The sequence below is a fragment of the Balaenoptera physalus genome (assembly GCF_965194825.1).
Source record: "Balaenoptera physalus genome assembly, chromosome: 18".
NCBI classification, from domain to species: Eukaryota; Metazoa; Chordata; class Mammalia; order Artiodactyla; family Balaenopteridae; genus Balaenoptera; species Balaenoptera physalus.
This window is the reverse complement of record NC_138899.1, coordinates 65,946,916-65,965,225: the sequence shown is the minus strand read 5'-3', so window position 1 is coordinate 65,965,225 and position 18,310 is coordinate 65,946,916. Positions and strand designations below refer to the sequence as shown.

General features: G+C 41.7%; 1 protein-coding gene and 1 long non-coding RNA gene across 2 annotated transcripts in view; one reads left to right on the top strand and one right to left on the bottom strand.

The window, feature by feature from the left end:
* Positions 1-25: 25 nt before the first annotated feature.
* NEK5 (NIMA related kinase 5) overlaps positions 26-18,310 on the top strand; it is a 65,059-nt gene continuing 46,774 nt past the window's right edge. Inside the window, 4 exon segments of the mRNA XM_082434403.1 lie at positions 26-135; positions 608-2,853; positions 4,958-5,096; positions 13,018-13,114. Coding sequence (XP_082290529.1) covers positions 4,980-5,096; positions 13,018-13,114 — 214 coding nt within the window. The 5' untranslated portion in view covers positions 26-135; positions 608-2,853; positions 4,958-4,979.
* On the bottom strand, positions 14,037-17,532 carry LOC309647321. The gene is made up of 2 exons (XR_014255962.1): positions 16,438-17,532; positions 14,037-15,546 (listed from the first exon to the last, which is right to left on the bottom strand). It is a non-coding gene; the product is annotated as an uncharacterized lncRNA (long non-coding RNA).

Here is an 18,310-nt window from a genome sequence, read left to right as displayed (position 1 = left end):
TGTCCTTAAATACAGCCCCTCACAGGATGCACAAAAGAGCCCAGGTCGGAGGATCAGCCATGGGAGGAGTGGGGTGAGCTACAGAACTGGTGAGAAGTTGGTGGTCCTGTATATGAGAAAGGAATGGGGCCAAAGGTGAGACGTCTGTACAGGAAGTAGCAGAAACCAGTGTTGTGGAACTAATGGTAGGCAGGACCCCAACACGTCTGGGTCACCATGACCCACATGTGCCGAGGCCTGTCATTTCATGCTGTGATGCTTTAGTGAAGGGAGACTATTTTACTAAAGAAACTGGTTCTTCGCAGGGGATCCCACAGGGGCAAGTGTGGGAACAGCATAAGCCTGGCCTGGTATAGGGAACGATGCTCAAATAAAAGGGGGAAATAGTTGTGAGACTACAGTAGGATCATTAATAAAGGTCTGCTGAAATGTGGACTACGTACGTCTTTCAAAGAGTTAAACATTTTTAAAAAAATCTTAACATACAAAAATTGTGTTATAGCCTTCAGCACCCCCGCTCCCATCCCCCATTATTTATACTCAAAACATTTGTTCATCCTTAGTCTCCTCTGGTCTCTGAGTCTCTCCATCTTCCCTTATTTTTCAGAACCCTGACATTTTTGAGGCGTACTGGTTAGATGTTTGGTAAAATGTCCCTCAATTTGGGATTGTCTGATGTTTTCCTCATGATGGGACTGAGCATGAGTGTTTGAACACGACAGACGTGAAGTGCCCTTCCCAATACATCCTGTCAGAGGTGTGCCATCTCCTCACAACGTTACTGCTGTTGTTAACCTTGATCTCTTGGCTCAGGCAGTGTCTGCCGGGGTCTCTGCTGTAAGTTCCTAATTTTACGTTTCCATGTTCTAGTCACTCTGAGTCACTAAATCCAGCCCATTCTCAAGTGGAGAGGATATTGCCAGGTACTCGGCTTCCATAAATACTGTATTTGATACCTCTTAGACATCTCAAATCTTAGCACTGCCCCAGGGTGGAAACATTTCCAAACCAACCAACACAGGGAACTTGAAACTATGTATAGTTATGGAGAGATTGAATGAATCTTGATGGGATGACAAATCCTTTTGAAAGTCAGATGGTTTGCAGGGTTTTGCTTATAACAGAATTTGAAGAGACTCTAATGGATGATTAGAAACCAATTTTAGTGATAGATTATAATTCTTGACATACAACTAGGCAAGAATTGAGGGTCACTTTTAACAAAACTTCCAATTCCATTTACTTACTTACACGAATAAAGTTTTTCAGCACTTACAGCTTTAAAAAAAGAGATTAAAAAAAAGAGGTTTGATGAAATAAAATTATTTTTAAGACAGGACAAGAAAATTTTTTAAACAAAATTTTCTGTTGGTTTCTACCGCTACCCCTTTTTAGTGTGCATTGTGCATGTGCATTATACATTAGCTAGATCCCCTTAGAAGACACAGAAATGCCTGCTCACCAAAAACCACAAAAAAACAACCCCTCCCCCCCCAACAGCAATTTTCTCTTGGTGTCAGCAAGGTAACTCCTCAGGGGATAACGTTTCTTTCTTAATCCTGTAAGGGGTCACGATGACCCACTACTCACCTTGCTGGACTGTGTAAACTGTCAGTATGTTACTTTGGTGTACAGTATAACCTTTTGTCTTGAAAACTTATGTAATTGTGCTTTGGGCGGAACAATCCTCAGAGCTTTCTGAAAGACTGTCCCCTGGGTTATAATCCTCAGGTTGGCTCAAATAAAATTCTCCATTTCTTTCTTAGATTGACTATTGATTAATTTTTCATGGACAGACTCAATGTTGAACTTTGTCTATTCCAGCAAAAAGCGTTATCTGTGGATACTAATTGAGCTAATTGGGGAGAAGAAGAGGAAAGCCCATTCAGGTCTTTAAGAGAGAAATTTCCAATACTATTACTTTTTATATTTAATAAATATCAGTTCGTGATTTATTTGGATCAGTTGTGTACTACTAGTAATTTTAATGAATTTTTAAAAGCCTATTAGGAAATAGAAATTAATTTCCATTGATATGATAGGGTGATGGGTAAGATTTTGAATCATGAAAAACAGTACGTATGGAGATATGAGTTCAAGGAAAGGAATGATGTAAACTTTCTAATTCTTAAAGGAGAGCTTTCTTTTTTTAAAATAGATATGGTGGGTTTCAAATTGTGGTATTTAGATTCCATTGGTTATGTTTTACTTGTGTCAATATTTATAATTGCTGGAAATTACATCCTTTCAACTGCTTAAACATGTAATGAAACGTTTCTGATGGCAGCTTGATGTGCAGTGGGAATGAGGAATGGGTAGGGGGCGATGGGGATAGGGTGAGAGAGCATGTTTGCAGACCACTGGGCAGTAGCCCGTTTTATAAGAGGACCCCATGGGAGGCCGCCAGCTGTGGCCAAAAGAGACGGGCTCCGTTCCAGTCTCCATCTCTTGACAGTATTTGAGACCGTGCACGAGAAACTCAGTCCAGCTCAGCTGTAAAACTGGGCAACTCCTACCTGAGTCGGTAGTCGCAAGGAATAAAGAGAATATATGCAAAGCCTCTGGTACACCGTAAGCAAGAACGGGGAGCGGGAGCGAAATGCTTGTCGAGTGTAAGCAGAGGAGTCCCGACCTAAGGCGACGGAGGTGACGCGGCCGGGTCTCCAAACTCCGCGGCCGGCCCCCACCCCTCTTCCGGGTGGACTGTGTGGACCCGTCCTCTCGCCGCTCTGGCCCCGCGCCCCGCCCACCTTTCCTAGCGCGGCTCCGCCCCGGCCGCCAGCGGGCGCAGAGGCGTCTGGAACCCGGACCCACACGGGACAGTACTCTGGCCCCGCGGAGCCGGCGGAGCAGGTATGCTGTGGGTGGCGCCCTCAGTCCGAAGCCGGAGCTGCCCCCAGGGCCTCCGGGAGCCCCGTGGAAAAGGTGGAGCCCCCGCCCGGGAAGACGCGAGCTGCAGAGCGGCGGTCTCCGGTCCCGGGCCGCGTCGGTCTCCATGGCAACGCGCGGCGCACCCAGCTCCTGGCCCCCGCGGGAGTTCTGCCGCCTTCCCGCCGGCCGCCTCCCGGAGAGTGTTTCTGAGGGAGAAGGATTTTTTTCCCCCGAAACTTAGGGGCTTCCACCCGCTGGTGCCTCTTGGGCGGGAGCGTCGCGGTCCCTCAGTTCCTGCGCAGGTGCCCTCGAGTTCCGATTCCGCCAGCGCCTCCCTCAAAACCCGGCCCTCCAGTGTCCCCAAGCCTTCCCTAGCTGCGAAGCTGGCTTCCAGCCCCATCCCACCTAATCGTCCCCGCTTCCTGCACTGACACAGATTACTCAAAAAAACATAACCTGCCTACTCACTCAGGTTTAAAAAATCAGCATGAGCCCGCGCACCGTGATGAAGAGTGGCCCCCACTTGCCCCAAATGGAGAAAGCCCTCGCACAGAAACGAAGACCCAACACAGCCATAAATAAATAAATAAATAAAAATTTAAAAAAAAATCAGCATGATGCCCTAAATGTAGTATTGAATATAACGGGGAAATGCAGTGGAGCAGTTTACCCAAAGCCCCGGAGGCTGGCGGCTGGCCGAGGGCCGCCCGGCCGCGTAGCTTCCAGAGAGGTGGCAAATGGTCGGAGGCAAGTGCTGGGCCGCCAGGACCTGCCCAAGACAGTTCAGAAACAACCCCACTGGGAATTACTGGCCCGTTTTTTGCCCACGGGCTATTGAGGGTGTACCTGTGTTACAAGCACCGTGTTCCCAAAGAAATGGTAGAGAGGAAGGGACCACACCGTTTACTACCCCCGGAGAATTCACCTTCCCCTCTCGAGAAGCCAGGACCCTGGGCTGAGGGTGACAAACCCAAATCAAAGGAGCTTAGGCACCAAAGGGAATGTTAGACCTTTTAACTGGAGATTCTGACTGGGTAGGTCTTGGATGGGGCCCTTGTATACTCTGGCCTTACACACCCTCCTGCCATACCGAATCTGATCAGACGAATCTAAATGCCACAGTGACTCTCTTTATTATAAAGTCTATATTTCAATCTGTAAATTCTTGGTACTACTACACTGGAAGAAGTAGTGAAGTAGCAGGTAGTCACCTGATAAGGACAGCTGCAAACTTTTAGGTCTCAGCTACCAGGAGCAGCGTGGCCAGTGGGGGAGTGATTTTCCAAAACGGTGAACAGTTCCTGGTAAAGTTCTGAACAACGTGCAATCAAGCCTTGATTTACATGTAGTTGCATTCCTCGAAAATTCAGTGTTAATTAAAACTGTGCAAAATATACTTTGTATTTAGATGTAAAATAGTTTGGTTGCAGCCGCAGATAATTATAAACGGATTTTTCCAAGCACATGAATGTGTGCGGAGACTTTTTAAGGTTGTAGGGGCGCTGGAAAATCCTTTACTGTGCGGGACCGTCCCTAGCATCGCAGAATCTTAGTATCTCAGGCCCCAATGGCTTCTAAAAGCCGTCGTGCCTGCCTCTCCATCTCTGCGAACAGAAAAAAAACTCCGTAAGTTTCCAAAATGTCCCCTAGGGGGCAGTAACGCCCCACTGAGAAAGGCTGGACTGTAAAACCACACAAGCGGAAGGACAATTCCTGCTGCCTAGAGGTGCCCAGACGGGCATATTATATTTTTCTTTCTCAGAACAATCTTGAAAAATAGGTATTGTTATTTCCATTTCAGAAATTAGGAAAGAGAGGTTTTACGAATTAAGTTACTTGCCCGAGATGACAACACTAGGGTGTATCAAAGTTGAGCTGCAGCCCAAGTCTGACCTTGGAGCTGACTAAGCTCTGTCTCACTTTGGTTGTTACCTGTGGCCACAAGGAAAGTTGTTTGATTCAGTCTCGGCGAAATTAGAATGCAAGTTTTAGCAAAATGAGTTCTCTTACGTTGTAGTGGTCAGTTTTCTGACTTTGTTCATATTTATGAAAAGTGTGCAATAAAATTTTATTGCTCTCATTTCAGGTAACTCCATGCATTGGAGACCATGGATAAATATGACGTGATTAAGGCCATTGGGGAAGGTGCCTTTGGGAAAGCATACCTGGCCAAAGGGAAATCAGATAGCAAGCACTGTGTTATAAAAGAGATCAATTTTGAAAAGGTAAAGTTAAGAAGTTAAAATTCCTGTTCATTTTCAGCGGTATATTCATCTGGCTTTTAATCCAGTTTGTCAAGGAAACACATCTTTTTTTTTTTTTTACAAGTATGAGTGAGTTGACTTTTGTTTGTTCAGTCTTCTAAGTCCATTGTCCAAACAGCAACCAATGATCTTATTTTCATTTTTATTTTTAAATTTTACTTTTATTTTTTTTTTTGGCTGAGCCATGCGGCATGCAGGATCTTAGTTCCCCAACCAGGAGTGGAACCCATGCCCCTGCTGGGGAAGCAGGGAGTCTCAACCACTGGACTGCCAGGGTAGTCCCCAGTGATCTTATTTTTAAAAAAGAAAAGAAAGAAAAAAAGGAAAAGAGAAAAAGATGTTCTCGCCCTGGCTCCTATGGTATACCTTACAGTGATAACATCTTTTTTTTTATATCCTATGGCACGTCTGTGAGATGCCCCCTCCTCCGTTGCTCTAGTTGCTCTGTTTTGCCATGCACTTCCTCTGACTGCCTCTCCAAATTCAAGTCACCTCCACAAGGAGACCTTCCCCAAGCATCCTAGCCAAGGTAGCTCCCTGACTTCAATCACACCACCTTATCACACCACCCTGGTTTATTTTCTTAGTAGCATTTATAACGATCTTGAATTACTCTGCTCACTTATTTCTTGTCTATCTCCTTCCCCATGCAGAACAGTGCCTGGCACATAATAGGTGCTCGAAAATATGTATTGAATGCATTCAAGGAATGCAGGAAAACCATATGTTATTGTTAGTCTAATGGTTTTGGAGAATAATTAAACATATCTAATTTAAGAGGAATCAGTTTTGCTAAATTCCCCTTGGTTTGTGTTTATGTTACCCTCTCTAGTGGCTGTGTTCGTTTCAGATATATGGGGATAACAGTGTCCATTATGGGCTAGAATATATGTTAAGGCAAGTCTCGTTGGTTGCCTTCTGGAGGATTTATCAGTGAGAGGAGCAGAAAAACTTCCATACAGAATGGGTACAAAATGGATGAATCAAGTTGCACTTATGTGAATGTACTTAGTGCCACTGAACTGTACACTTAAAAATGGTTAAAATGGTATAAATTTTATGTTGTATATATTTTACCATAATTTTTAAAAATTGGGAAAAAATAGGGACTTCCCTGGCAGTTCAGTTGGTTAGGAATGGGTGCTTCCACTGAAGGGGCCTGGGTTCGATCCCTAGTGGAGGAACTAAGATCCCGCAAGCCGTGCAGCATGGCCAAAAAAAAAAACGAAAAAAAAATTGGGGAAAAATAAAAGGACTTCCCAAACTTACATTAAAACTCAGGTGTAGATGATTAGCTTCAGGGCGAATGCTTTATTTGCCAATACAGGTCCCTTTTCATGGATACACCGCATATTTCTGCTAATGTCCTCTTAGTCTAGTGGCCTGTCAGAGCTTCCTTCCACGACCTTATTCTGCTCACTCTCTTTTGTTTATCTGACTGCTCTTTCTCCGGCCTCTCTATCTCCTCACCCTCCGTATGTCCCCGACCACCTATCCTTTGCCGACTCTCTTTCTGTGTACTGTTACCTGACAGTCACCTCCCTTCAATCTTTACCACTAAACAGATCACTCTTAAAACTCTGTCCAGCCTTGGTATCTTCCAGAGCCCTAGTTGTGCATTTCATTAGCCAGCTAGATATCTTCAGGTAGTATCTGTATGAGTAATCTACTGCTGTGTAACATATTACCCCAAACTTAGTGGCTTAAATAATAGACACATTATCTCACAGTTTCTGGGCATTAAGAATTCAGAGTGAGGGGTGTTGAGGACCATCTTGGGAGCTAGCTAACACAATTGTACCCCAAAGTAGAAATTTCTCACTTTTCTAAGCAGATCCAGGTCACCCACTCTGTGCTGCTCTGTGTTAATGACACCAGTATTTTTATGATATCCAGGCTCAAAACCTTGGGGTCATCGGTGAGTTTTTTCTCTCTCCCCATCCAATTATTTGCTAAATGCGGTTGACTCTTTCTCTCCCTTGAATTTGTTTCATTCCTTTTGTCAGTGGCCTGGGTTACTTGGATCACTTCAGTACCTTTCTCATGGCTCCAGCTCTCATGTAACAAAATCTTGGGAATTCTCCCCCCAGGCTCCCGAACCTTCACTGGGACAGAAGTCGTAGAGGAAAAGATGGCTAGATGCATCGTCATGTTTGACTACACTAAAATATAAAACTTCTGAATGATGGAAAACCATCATGAATAAATGGAAAGAAAACTGACAGAATGCCCAAAATACTTGCAAGTGTTGACTAAAGTCTGCTAGCTTTTTTTTTTTTTTTTGGCCACGCAGTGCAGCATGTGGGATCTCAGTTCCTCCAACGGGGATCAAACCCAGGCCCTTGGCAGTGAGAGCAGGGAGTCCTAACCACTGGACTGCCAGGGAATTCCCTGTGCTAGCCTTTTAGAAATCTTAAAAAGAAAAAAAATTATAACTGAAGAAGTCATCATATACAAATTTCAAACTCATTAGAAAACTAAGAAAAGTAAAATAAATCTATTGATTTATATCACTTTTTGCTGATACAATTGGAAAGGATTGAAAAGAATATAAAAGTGGAGGAAGCGGGCACTCTCTTACTCTGCTGATAGGAAGGTAAATCATCCTGAGGGAAATTTATCAATACGTATCAAAGCCTTAGAAGGATCCATGCCCTGTTTGTATTATTGACGAGGAGTAAGGTCCGAAATACGTTGTAAAGATGAAAAAAAATCAGGCCACAAAAAGTTATGTGTATATATGTATGTACTGTTAATGTCACACACACACACACACAACATTAACAGTGGTTATTGCTGATTGGTGGGATTTCACCTCTATCATTTCTTTCTGCATGGTCAGAATTTTTAATATGCAGCATATATTATGTTTTTAAAATTAAGAATTGTATTATTTGTATAAGCAGAAAAGGCTATCTTCATCTTGATAAAGAAAAGAAAAAAAAAGTATGCATCCTAAGATCTAGTAGTTCACCTTCTGGGATTGTATTCCAAGGAAATACCCAGAAATGTGCAGACAGTCAGCAAACAACCTAAATGTCCAACAGTTGGGGATTGGTTAAGTAATTTGTGAAAGACTAAGCTGTTTGTCAAAATCATGTTGTAGTTAAAGTATTGACATGAGACGTATCATAACTTTTGCTAATTAAGAAGATAGTATGTGTAGAATGATGCAATCTTTGTAAAAATATATGCATTATCTCTCTCTATAGGTATGTATATTCCCACACATATCTGCCCATACATATAGGAAAGACCTACTTACTACATTATTATCGAGGTGGAATATGGGATTATGAGTAATTTTTGCCTTGTACTTTTATATCATTTCACTCTTCAGATTAGTTTTGACACCCCTCTCTGATTTGTTCCCAAATTCCATTTTCAACCTCCCCTCACATACTCTTCCTTTTTGCCACGTGCAGATCCTTTGCACCGCAGCCTCTGTGCTCACCCGAGGGCCTCTTTCTTCCCAAAAGGTCTTTGCCTGCCCATCCAAGAATCAAGATCCCACTTGTTCAGGGCTGAGACTCAGTACACCTTGTAGAACCTTCCAAATCTAAGTAACCTCTCTTTCTCTGTAAACTCCATAGCTTTTTATCCGTACTGCTGTTATGGTACTGATTGCTGTCTACTTTGCTGTGCTTTAGCTGTTTATTTTGTGCCTTCTCCTCCTAATTAAACTGTATATTCTGTGCAGGCAGAATCCATGTCTTTTGCATCTTGGTATTCCACACAGCAGCTAAGAATTCTTTGCACCAGTAGCGGGTCAATGAATTCTTATTGGATAAATAATTTAATGCATAGATACTTTCTGGCCTTCTAGCTCTGTTGTTAAGCTGGTACATATTTAGGAATTATAAAACCATGTAAATTCTAAGTAAAGAAAAAATTATGTGAGAGGTGAATCCTCTATAAAAATATATATTAATGCATTTCATAGAGTCTCTCCCATTCTTTAGTATAGATAATAAAAAACTGTATATTTCTTTTCTTTTTTAAAATTATTTGCTTTATTTTATTTCTTTTATTATTTTTTTTAAATTTTTTTAATTAATTAATTAATTTATTTATTTATTTATGGCTGTGTTGGGTCTTCGTTTCTGTGCGAGGGCTTTCTCTAGTTGCGGCAAGCGGGGGCCACTCTTCATCGCGGTGCGCGGGCCTCTCACTATCGTGGCCTCTCTTGTTGCGGAGCACAGGCTCCAGACGCGCAGGCTCAGCAATTGTGGCTCACGGGCCTAGTCGCTCCGCGGCATGTGGGATCTTCCCAGACCAGGGCTCGAACCTGTGTCCCCTGCATTGGCAGGCAGATTCTCAACCACTGCGCCACCAGGGAACCCTCTGACTGTATATTTCTAATAGAGCAGTGAATTTTTTCATTCTTTTACTTCATGAACCACCCTAGTCTCCATGCCATAAATAAGTAGAATTTCTATTGGGTCTCGTTATTGTTGCTTTCCCGTATCTCTTTGTGTTATCAGATTTGCCTAACAACATTTGTGTCACAGTATTAACATTTATTACTTATTTTTTTCTTTCTACTCTAATGTACTTTTTCATTACTTCTTATCTAGAGAAATTTACATTTCTTCTCAGCTCTCCAGCACCTCTCCATGAAGCGAGCTCTAGACCCCAGAACTTAAATCGCTTATTTTCTTACAGGTACCAAAAAGCTCTATATTTTCTCTCATCATCCTACAATTATCAAGCATATTCTTTTATTTTTTGCCTTCAAAAATGCATTGTATCTTTTCTTGATTATAAAAATTAAAATGTTCGTTGAAGAAATTTTGAAAAAAACTGTAGGGAATAATAAGGCTATTCAGAGGAAAATGAAAATCACTTTCAACCTCTCTCTTCATCACTATTAACATTATGGTGAACTTCTCCCCAGGCTATTTTTAATGCATAAATGTACCTTGTAAGTTATTAGAATATATTAGATGATTGATGTCATGGTGGATATACTCTTTTATAGCAGCTTTTTACCCTTAGTATATTGTGAATATTTTCTCGTGTCATTCAATGTTTTCATATAATAAAATGTTCTCATATAATATCATTCATTGTTTATAGTAATAGTGGGTGCCTAGCAGACCTCATGTTATCCCAGGTGTTTTACATATATTAGTCAAGTTAATCTTCACAGCAGCTCAAGAGGTAGATCTCATTACCCTCACGGTTTAGGTTAAAGGGCTGAGGCTCAGTGAGGTTAAGTAATTTGCTCAACAAGGCACAGTGACCAGCAAATCCTTCTACCTTTTCCTCTGCTCTTCCTGTCAGCGCTTCCCTGGAGTTTTGATGACCGCCTAGTGTGACATTAGGTTAAAAATACCATCATTTATCTAACTCTTTTTCTATTTTCAGAGAGTTACGTTGTTTGATTTTTTTTGCTATGATTAAATAACATTTAATATGTAGAAGAGTAATTTTTTCTTAAACAAACTGTGTATGTATGTTTACCTATATGTGCATTAAATAAAAAGGTCTAACAATTAGCAGCAATTACTCCTAAGGAATAGGAGTTCATGGGATGGGTGGGGAGGAAAAGGGGAAGTTTTACTTTCATCTTATTTACTTCTATCTGGCTTAAAATATTTTTTCAAGTCACTAGTGTATATTCTTAATTAAAAACTAATAGTAAAACACTGTAATGAAGGCTTTTGTATGAGAACCCTTGGGCACATTTCTGATTATTTTCTTTGGATAAATTTCTAGAAGAATTAATAAGTTAAAAATAAGAGCATTTTAAAGTCTCTTATTAGACACTGTAAAATTGTTTTCCTAGAAAGATTTTACCAATTTATATACTTACACCAGAAGTATGTGAGTGCCATTTTGCTGCTTTCTGGTTAACTGTGGGTATTAACATTCTTTTTGTCTTCACCAGTTTCACAGATGAAACATATTCAATTTTGTTTTAGTCTTCTTTTGATTACTGAGTGAGGTTGAATATTTTTTACTCTTTCTGAGCCATTTTTAATTTCTGTTATTTTTTTGAGAGTTGCCTAGGCCTGTATTTTCCCATATTTCTATTGGGATATTTGCCTTTTTTTCTTACTTGCCAGAATCCTTGTATGTTATAAATACAAAAAATCTTTGTCATACATATTGCCAGTATTTTTACCTAACTATAAAAATACACTTATCTCCCTATGTTTGCCTTTCAATTTCGTTTATAATAGTCTTTTGAAAGAAACAGTAGTTATAAATTAAGGTAGTTAAGTAGCTGAGTCTATCCTGGTAGCATATTTCAGTTATTTTTATTTTGAAACTCATACGTACCAATTATGCAATTTAAAGTGGGGGGAAAGATACTGAAGCTTAGAAGATTTAAATAATTTACTGAAGGATACATAGCTAGGAGGCAGTAAAGCTGGGGTGGAGAATATTAATTTTAAAAAAAATTTTCAAATTTAAATGAGGATGAGAAATTTGGGAACTCACACATTACCTGTGGGCCAAATGTTGAAGGTCATTACAGAGGGAACTGTGGAGAGGACCAGTGACCCATGGAGGCCAGAAGGGTGGGGCAGCCGGGCCAGAAGTCAGTGTAGAAATGACAAAGTGTCAAGAATGAGGAAGAAAAGGTAGAAATGAGGTGTGGCCACTGCCAATGGCACCAAAACATTTGAAAAATATTGTCCATAGATGGTAAACAGAATAATAAGAAAATACATCAGGGAGTGAGGGGAGGAGAGAAATAGGTAAGGCAGGTTAAGGGGTACAAGTCTCCAGTTGCAAAATAAATGAGTTATGGGTATGAAATGTACAGTGTGGGGAACATAGTCAATATTTAATATCTTTGTATGGTGACAGATGGTAACTAGACTTATCTTGGTGATCCCTTTGAAATGCACAGAAATTTTAAATCACTGTGTTGTATGATGGAAAATGACATAGTGTTGTAGTTTTTGAATTTTACTTCAAAAACAAACTCAGAAAAAAAGATCAGAATTGTGGTTACCACAGGCGGGTGGTATGGGAAGGGAGAATTGGTTGAAGGTGGTCAAAAAGTACAAACTTCCCGTTACAAGATAAATAAATACTAGGGATGTAACGTACAACATGATAAATAGAATTAACACTGCTGATGTTGTACATGTAAGTTGTTGAGTAAATCCTAAGAGTTCTCATCACAAGGAAAAAATGTTTTTTCTATTTCTTTAATTTTGTATCTATATGAGATGACGGATATTCACTAAACTTATCGTGATGATCATTTCATGGTGTGAGTCAAATTATATGCTGTACACGTTAAACGTATACACTGCTGTATATCAATTATATCTCAGTAAAACTGGAAGGAAGAGCAATAATAAAAGCAAATTAGTTTTTTAAAAAGAAAAGAAAATACATCAAATCTAAAATGAAGTCACGAGAGACATTTTATTTGAAAACAAAAAACGTAGTAATCTTAACATAGAACTTTACTGGTCTGATTTATGTGATATATGACATTTTACTTTTTTTAGATTTCACTTGTTTCTTCTCGGCAGTGATTGCTGCTGGAACATTGCATTTTGTTTTTTTTTTTTTTTTTACAAATTCCTTTGTTGCTGAAAGATAAATATTTAAATAACTTTCCTCCAGATGATTAAATAATTGACACAGTACACCTATCCAGCAGAAATTTTAATACAGCAGAACTTCACCAGAAATACTTATTTTCTTGTTTCTGATTGTCATTGACAAACCATTGACTAGATATAGGACACTCTAATTCTAGAAATGTCATTTCCTGCCGTTGAGAGATCTGTTGCAGAAGTGCCATTAAAAGCCAGTGAAATCCTGGAGAATTTTCGATGACAGTGAGTAAAAAGCATTCCTTGAAAGCGAATTATCTTTACAGACTACTCTGTCTCTTAATATAATTTAGATGCCCATCCAAGAAAAAGAAGCTTCAAAGAAAGAAGTCATTCTTCTGGCGAAGATGAAACATCCCAACATTGTAACCTTCTTCAGTTCATTTCAAGGTTTGACTTTCTCATATTCTTAAAGTATTTTAATAGAGTGTGGGCATGTAGACTTCTGTATAAGATAGTTCCTGAGAACTGTGTATATATTAATTTTTGTAACTGGATTCATTTTCCCATTTACTTAAATTGTAATTTGAGACATCATCTTTATTTCTTCTCTGGTGGGTTTTTGTAGGCAGCTTTCCTAAATTTTCTCAAGTTTGCCCACCTGCCTTTAATTCTTACTCCCTCAGATAGTTAACGATGGGTGTATTAGCTTTGCTGCAGTAAGAAATTTCAGTGGCCTGCAAGAATACCATCTGTGTCTCACTCACATTACATGTTGGCTATGGTTGGGCGGGGTCTTTATTTTTTTAATTCATTATTATTATTATTTTTGGCTGTGCCTCATGGCTTGTGGGATCCCGGCAGTGAAAGTGCCGAGTCCTAACCACTGCACTGCCAGGGAACGCCCAGGAGGAGTCTGTAAGTCGGGGGTCCAGCCTGAAGGAGCAGCGCACATATGGAGCTGGCTGTTTTCCTGAGCAGGAGGAAAGAGCAGGACACAGAGCCCGCCACACCCTCACTCTTAGATCCCTGCTGGGATGTGGCGTGTTTCTTACTTTCCTTACGTGCTCACGTTCTGGGTGCAAAGCAGCCATGCAACCAACCCCGGGAACGGGATGATGGTGCGGGAGGGTACACTCTGCCTCTGAGTCCTTGTATGTCCCGGGGCAACGGGGAGGGCTGTACAATTCTCCTGCAGACAGGCAGCCAAGCAAACGGCCACAATAGAGGGGAGAAACCTTAAGGCCGCAATTCCCTTCTCTGTGTGCCTGAATACAACATCTCTTCTGCCTATATCACTTGACTCCAAAGGTTAAAAAAACAAAGCAAAACACTAAAAACACCATAAAAGGAGCGTTGGTCATTCATTCAGTTAAATTTTATTTATTTATTTATTTATTTATTTTTGGCTGTGTTGGGTCTTCGTTTCTGTGTGAGGGCTTTCTCCAGTTGCGGCAAGCGGGGGCCACTCTTCATCGCGGTGCGCGGGCCTCTCACTATCGCGGCCTCTCTTGTTGCGGAGCACAGGCTCCAGACGCGCAGGCTCAGTAGTTGTGGCTCACGGGCCTAGTTGCTCCGCGGCATGTGGGATCTTCCCAGACCAGGGCTCGAACCCGTGTCCCCTGCATTAGCAGGCAGATTCTCAACCACTGCGCCACCAGGGAAGCCCTCAGTTAAATACTGATCGAGTGCTTACGTTGATGCATTTTTCTAGGTGCCAGGAATACAGCAGGGAACAAACACAATAGGCACAAATTCCTGTCCTCGTGGATCTTACATTGTAGTGGGAAGAGACAGACAATAGACACATATACAGCATGTCAGGTGTTTAAAAAAGGCTGTGACAGGGCTGCCTGTGTCCCCGGTTCACCAAGGGGCATCCCCATCCCAGCACCCAGCACTGGGGGTGCTTGAATTCACAGGTCAGAAGTAGTTCGTGGAGGAGGAATGTTACCTAGATATCTTCAAGCGCCATCAGGGGTGTAAAAATCAGTAAATAAATTTTAAAAGCTATTTTTTGAGCTTTTACACTGTGCAGGGCACTGTGTTTCTTGCAAATTAAAACCACTGCATTCAGAATAGCTCTCTGTGTTTCTTGCAAATTGAAACTGGGTACAGTCTTTAAAAGAGTTCTCGGGACACCTCCAAGGTCTTTCTGGGAGCTGAGAGTACATGTGAGCCGGGAATTGAGTTGTATCGAGCCACTTTTAAGGGGCAGCCACTGAAAAAGGTGCCTTGCATTCCTGTTCATTGACTCCTAACAGCGACGCCATTAGACAGTCTTCCTTTTCCTCATTCTGTGGGTTATTATTGTGACTCCCTGTGACTGGTAAGTCCTGCTCATCGTCAGGCCTTCTCTGAGACCCCAATTCAAGTTACAGCCCCCTTTACTGATCTCGCCAGCACTTTTGTACTGCGTGTGTATGTTCATATACGCCATTAGGAACTGTCTAATATTTGTCTCCCTTTAAGATGGTAAACATAACAAATTCTTTTGCTCACCACTTGGTCCTCAGCATCTGGCACATAGTAGGTGCTCATACACGTTTGCTGAATGAGTGCCTAGACTGGGCCATTTAGGAGAGTGGAGTATGTCTTTTTTTTTTTTTTTAATTGATTAATTTTTTTGGCCCCACCCCGCTGCATGCAGCAGCGGTCCCCAACCTTTTTGGCACCAGTGACCGGTTGCGTGGAAGACAATTTTTCCACCAACTGGGGGCGGGGTGGAGGGATGGTTTCGGGATGATTCAAGTGCACTACATTTATTGTGCACTTTATCTCTATTATTATTACATTGTAATATGTAATGAAATAGTTAAACAACTCACCATAATGCTGACAGGAGGCGGAGTTCAGGCGGTCATGAGAGCGTCGGGGAGCAGCTGTAAATACAGATGAAGCTTCGCTCACTCATCCTCCCCTCACCTTCTGCCGTGTGGCCCGGCTCCTAACAGGCCACGGACCGCTAGTGGTCCATGGCCCCGGGGTTGGGGACCCCTGGCACGCAGAATCTTAGTTCCCCAACCAGGGATGGAACCCGTGTCCCCTGCAGTGGAAGCACAGAGTCTTAACCACTGGACCACCAGGGAAGTCCCTGAGTATGTCTTTACACCATGCAAAATGGATATTTGAGGATGGCTTACGCTGGATACCATTATAAAATTAGAGGTCATTTTTTACAGTATAAATAACCTTCACTGACTTCGTTTATGTTGTAAGCTTAAACTTTCTGATGACAGCCTTTTCCTTTTCTTAACTAGAGCACCTCTGTGTTTAGGAAAACTAGGGCTACTGTGATGCCTTTGAGTTTGCCTGGCAGTTTGTTGGGACTTGAAACACGGAGCTTATCTGAAAGGCTCAGAGGTCCTTGCAACACCTGACTGTAGAGAGTTGGGGGAAAGCCTTTGTTTACCCTCAGCTCACCTCTGAACAGAAGAACCCTGGCTCTAGTTCATTAATTGTTTGTCTATAGAAAGTAGAAGTTTTCATAAGTTTGAAGCAACATGAGAAAAATAAGAGAATGTAGTAAGATTTTCCTAAGGCTAAATTAATCCCACTTAAATTCCTTCAGTGAATATTTATCAAGTACCTATAATTTGCTAGGCATGGTCTAGGTAAAATAGGCCCAGATCCCTGCACTGCTGTTTTCTGTTGCTGTATAACCAGTGAACATGAATTTAATGGCTTAAACAGGCACCCACTTATCCTCTCCCAATTCCTCTAGATCGGAAGCCTGGGCTGGGCTTAGATGGATTCTCTGCACAGGGCCTCACATGATTGAAATCAAGATGTCAGCTGTGTCTGCAACCTCATCTGAGGCCGAGTTCTCTTCCAGGCTTATTCTGGTTGTTGGCAGGTTTCATTTACTCCAACTGTAGGACTGAGGTGTCTGCTTTCTTGCTGGCTGTTAATTGGGGGTGATTCTCTGTTTCTAGAGACCAACCTCCCTTCCCTGGCATGTGGCCCCTTCAATAGGCCCTCTCCAGCGTGGAATCTCTCACTTCTGTTTCTGATTTCCAGACCCAGATTTAAGTGGCTCTTGTGATTAGGTCAAGCCCAGGTGTATAATCTCTTTTTCTATTAACTCGGAGTCAGCTGTTTAGTAACTTTAATTATATCAGCACATCCCATTTGCTATGTAACATAATCATGGGAGTGATATCCCATGTTTACAAGTTACACTCTCGCTCAAGGGGAGAGAGTTCACAGGGTGTGTGCGTTAGGGCCATCTGAGAATTCTGCCTGCTCTATAGCTGTGGAGTTTACATTCCAGGGGTAAAATGTGGGGAGAGACAGACAATAAATGTAAACATAATTAGTAAGTACAGTATATGCAGGTTAGAAGTTGATAAGTGCTGTGGGATAATAAAATAGGGGGAGGAAGGAGTGGAGGGAAGAATTGTAAATAGGGTGGTCAGGACAGGCCTTGCTGTGAAGGTGACATTTGAGCACAGATTGAGGAGTCCTGCTAACATCTGGAGAAGAGCTTTCCAGGCAAGGAGAACAGCCACTGCAAAGGCCTGACGTGTTAAAGGGCTAGCCAGGAGGCTTTGGGGGAAGGCCATCTGCTATTGGCCCTGAGCACCTCTGCAGGTTTTTGCTGGATATGCCAAGAATGCCAAGCCCTGACCGGGAGCTGGCTTGTTTACTGCTCGCTGTAAAAGCAGTCGATTCCTCAAGTGTAGTGTTCCTCTCCTGTAATGTAGCCACTGCGTGTGCAGTTGTTCATCTAGGCTCTGTGGATTTGGGAGACATAGAACGAGTGCTAACATGAAGCTCTGACAGCTGCTTTTGCCAAGAGTAATAAAGTCCTTTGTCTCTGGCCCAGGAATCTCGTGTTTTCTGCCAGCATCCGTGACATAGTCACAGGCTGGTAAGTAGGGCAGAATCTCACACCTGTGGCAGAAGCCACTGTGGGTGCAGTGCAGTGAGCAAGGGGGGATAGCAGAAGATATTTTAATCTTTATGCTGAGTCTGTGTTCCTCCTGGGTTCAGCACTAAAATGCTTTTATTTTTGTGGAATGATGGTGATACTGGACGATATCTCGTTCCATCAAATCTAGAGGCCATTGGTTGTAAGATACATTATTATGTGCTGATGAAAAGGAAGGATACTGCCCATTAGACTATGACACTATGCTTTCATATCACAATTTTTATTTTATATGTATTAAAAGAGCTCTTTTAGACTTGTTTAAACAGAGTTTTGCTTTCTATTACTCTTGTACATTCATAAAAAGGGAAATATGAGCAGATTAAATTGGTTAAGATAGTCTAAAAATTAATGAGGCTGGAGGACACATGGTTTCTTGAGGCAGAAACCTGGTGTGTCTCCCTTTGCCTGGCAAAGCAATAAAGCTATTCTTTTCTACTTCACCCCCCCAAAAAAACCAAAAAACAAAAATTAATGAGGCCGTGATGACATCAAGACTGCTGTGCCCACAGTCACCAATTGGAAGATGCCAGTGTCTGTAAGACATAATCCTGATTTTTTAAAAGGGTGTTTTAGAATAAATTAATTATAATAATTGTTCTTTAAACGTTGGAATTTGGCAAGACAAAGGTTGCAACCCTGAAGTTAGTGCCCTCTAATAGTTTTGAAAGGCCAGTGACCCATGAGCTTTATATAAAGTTCCAGAAACTCCT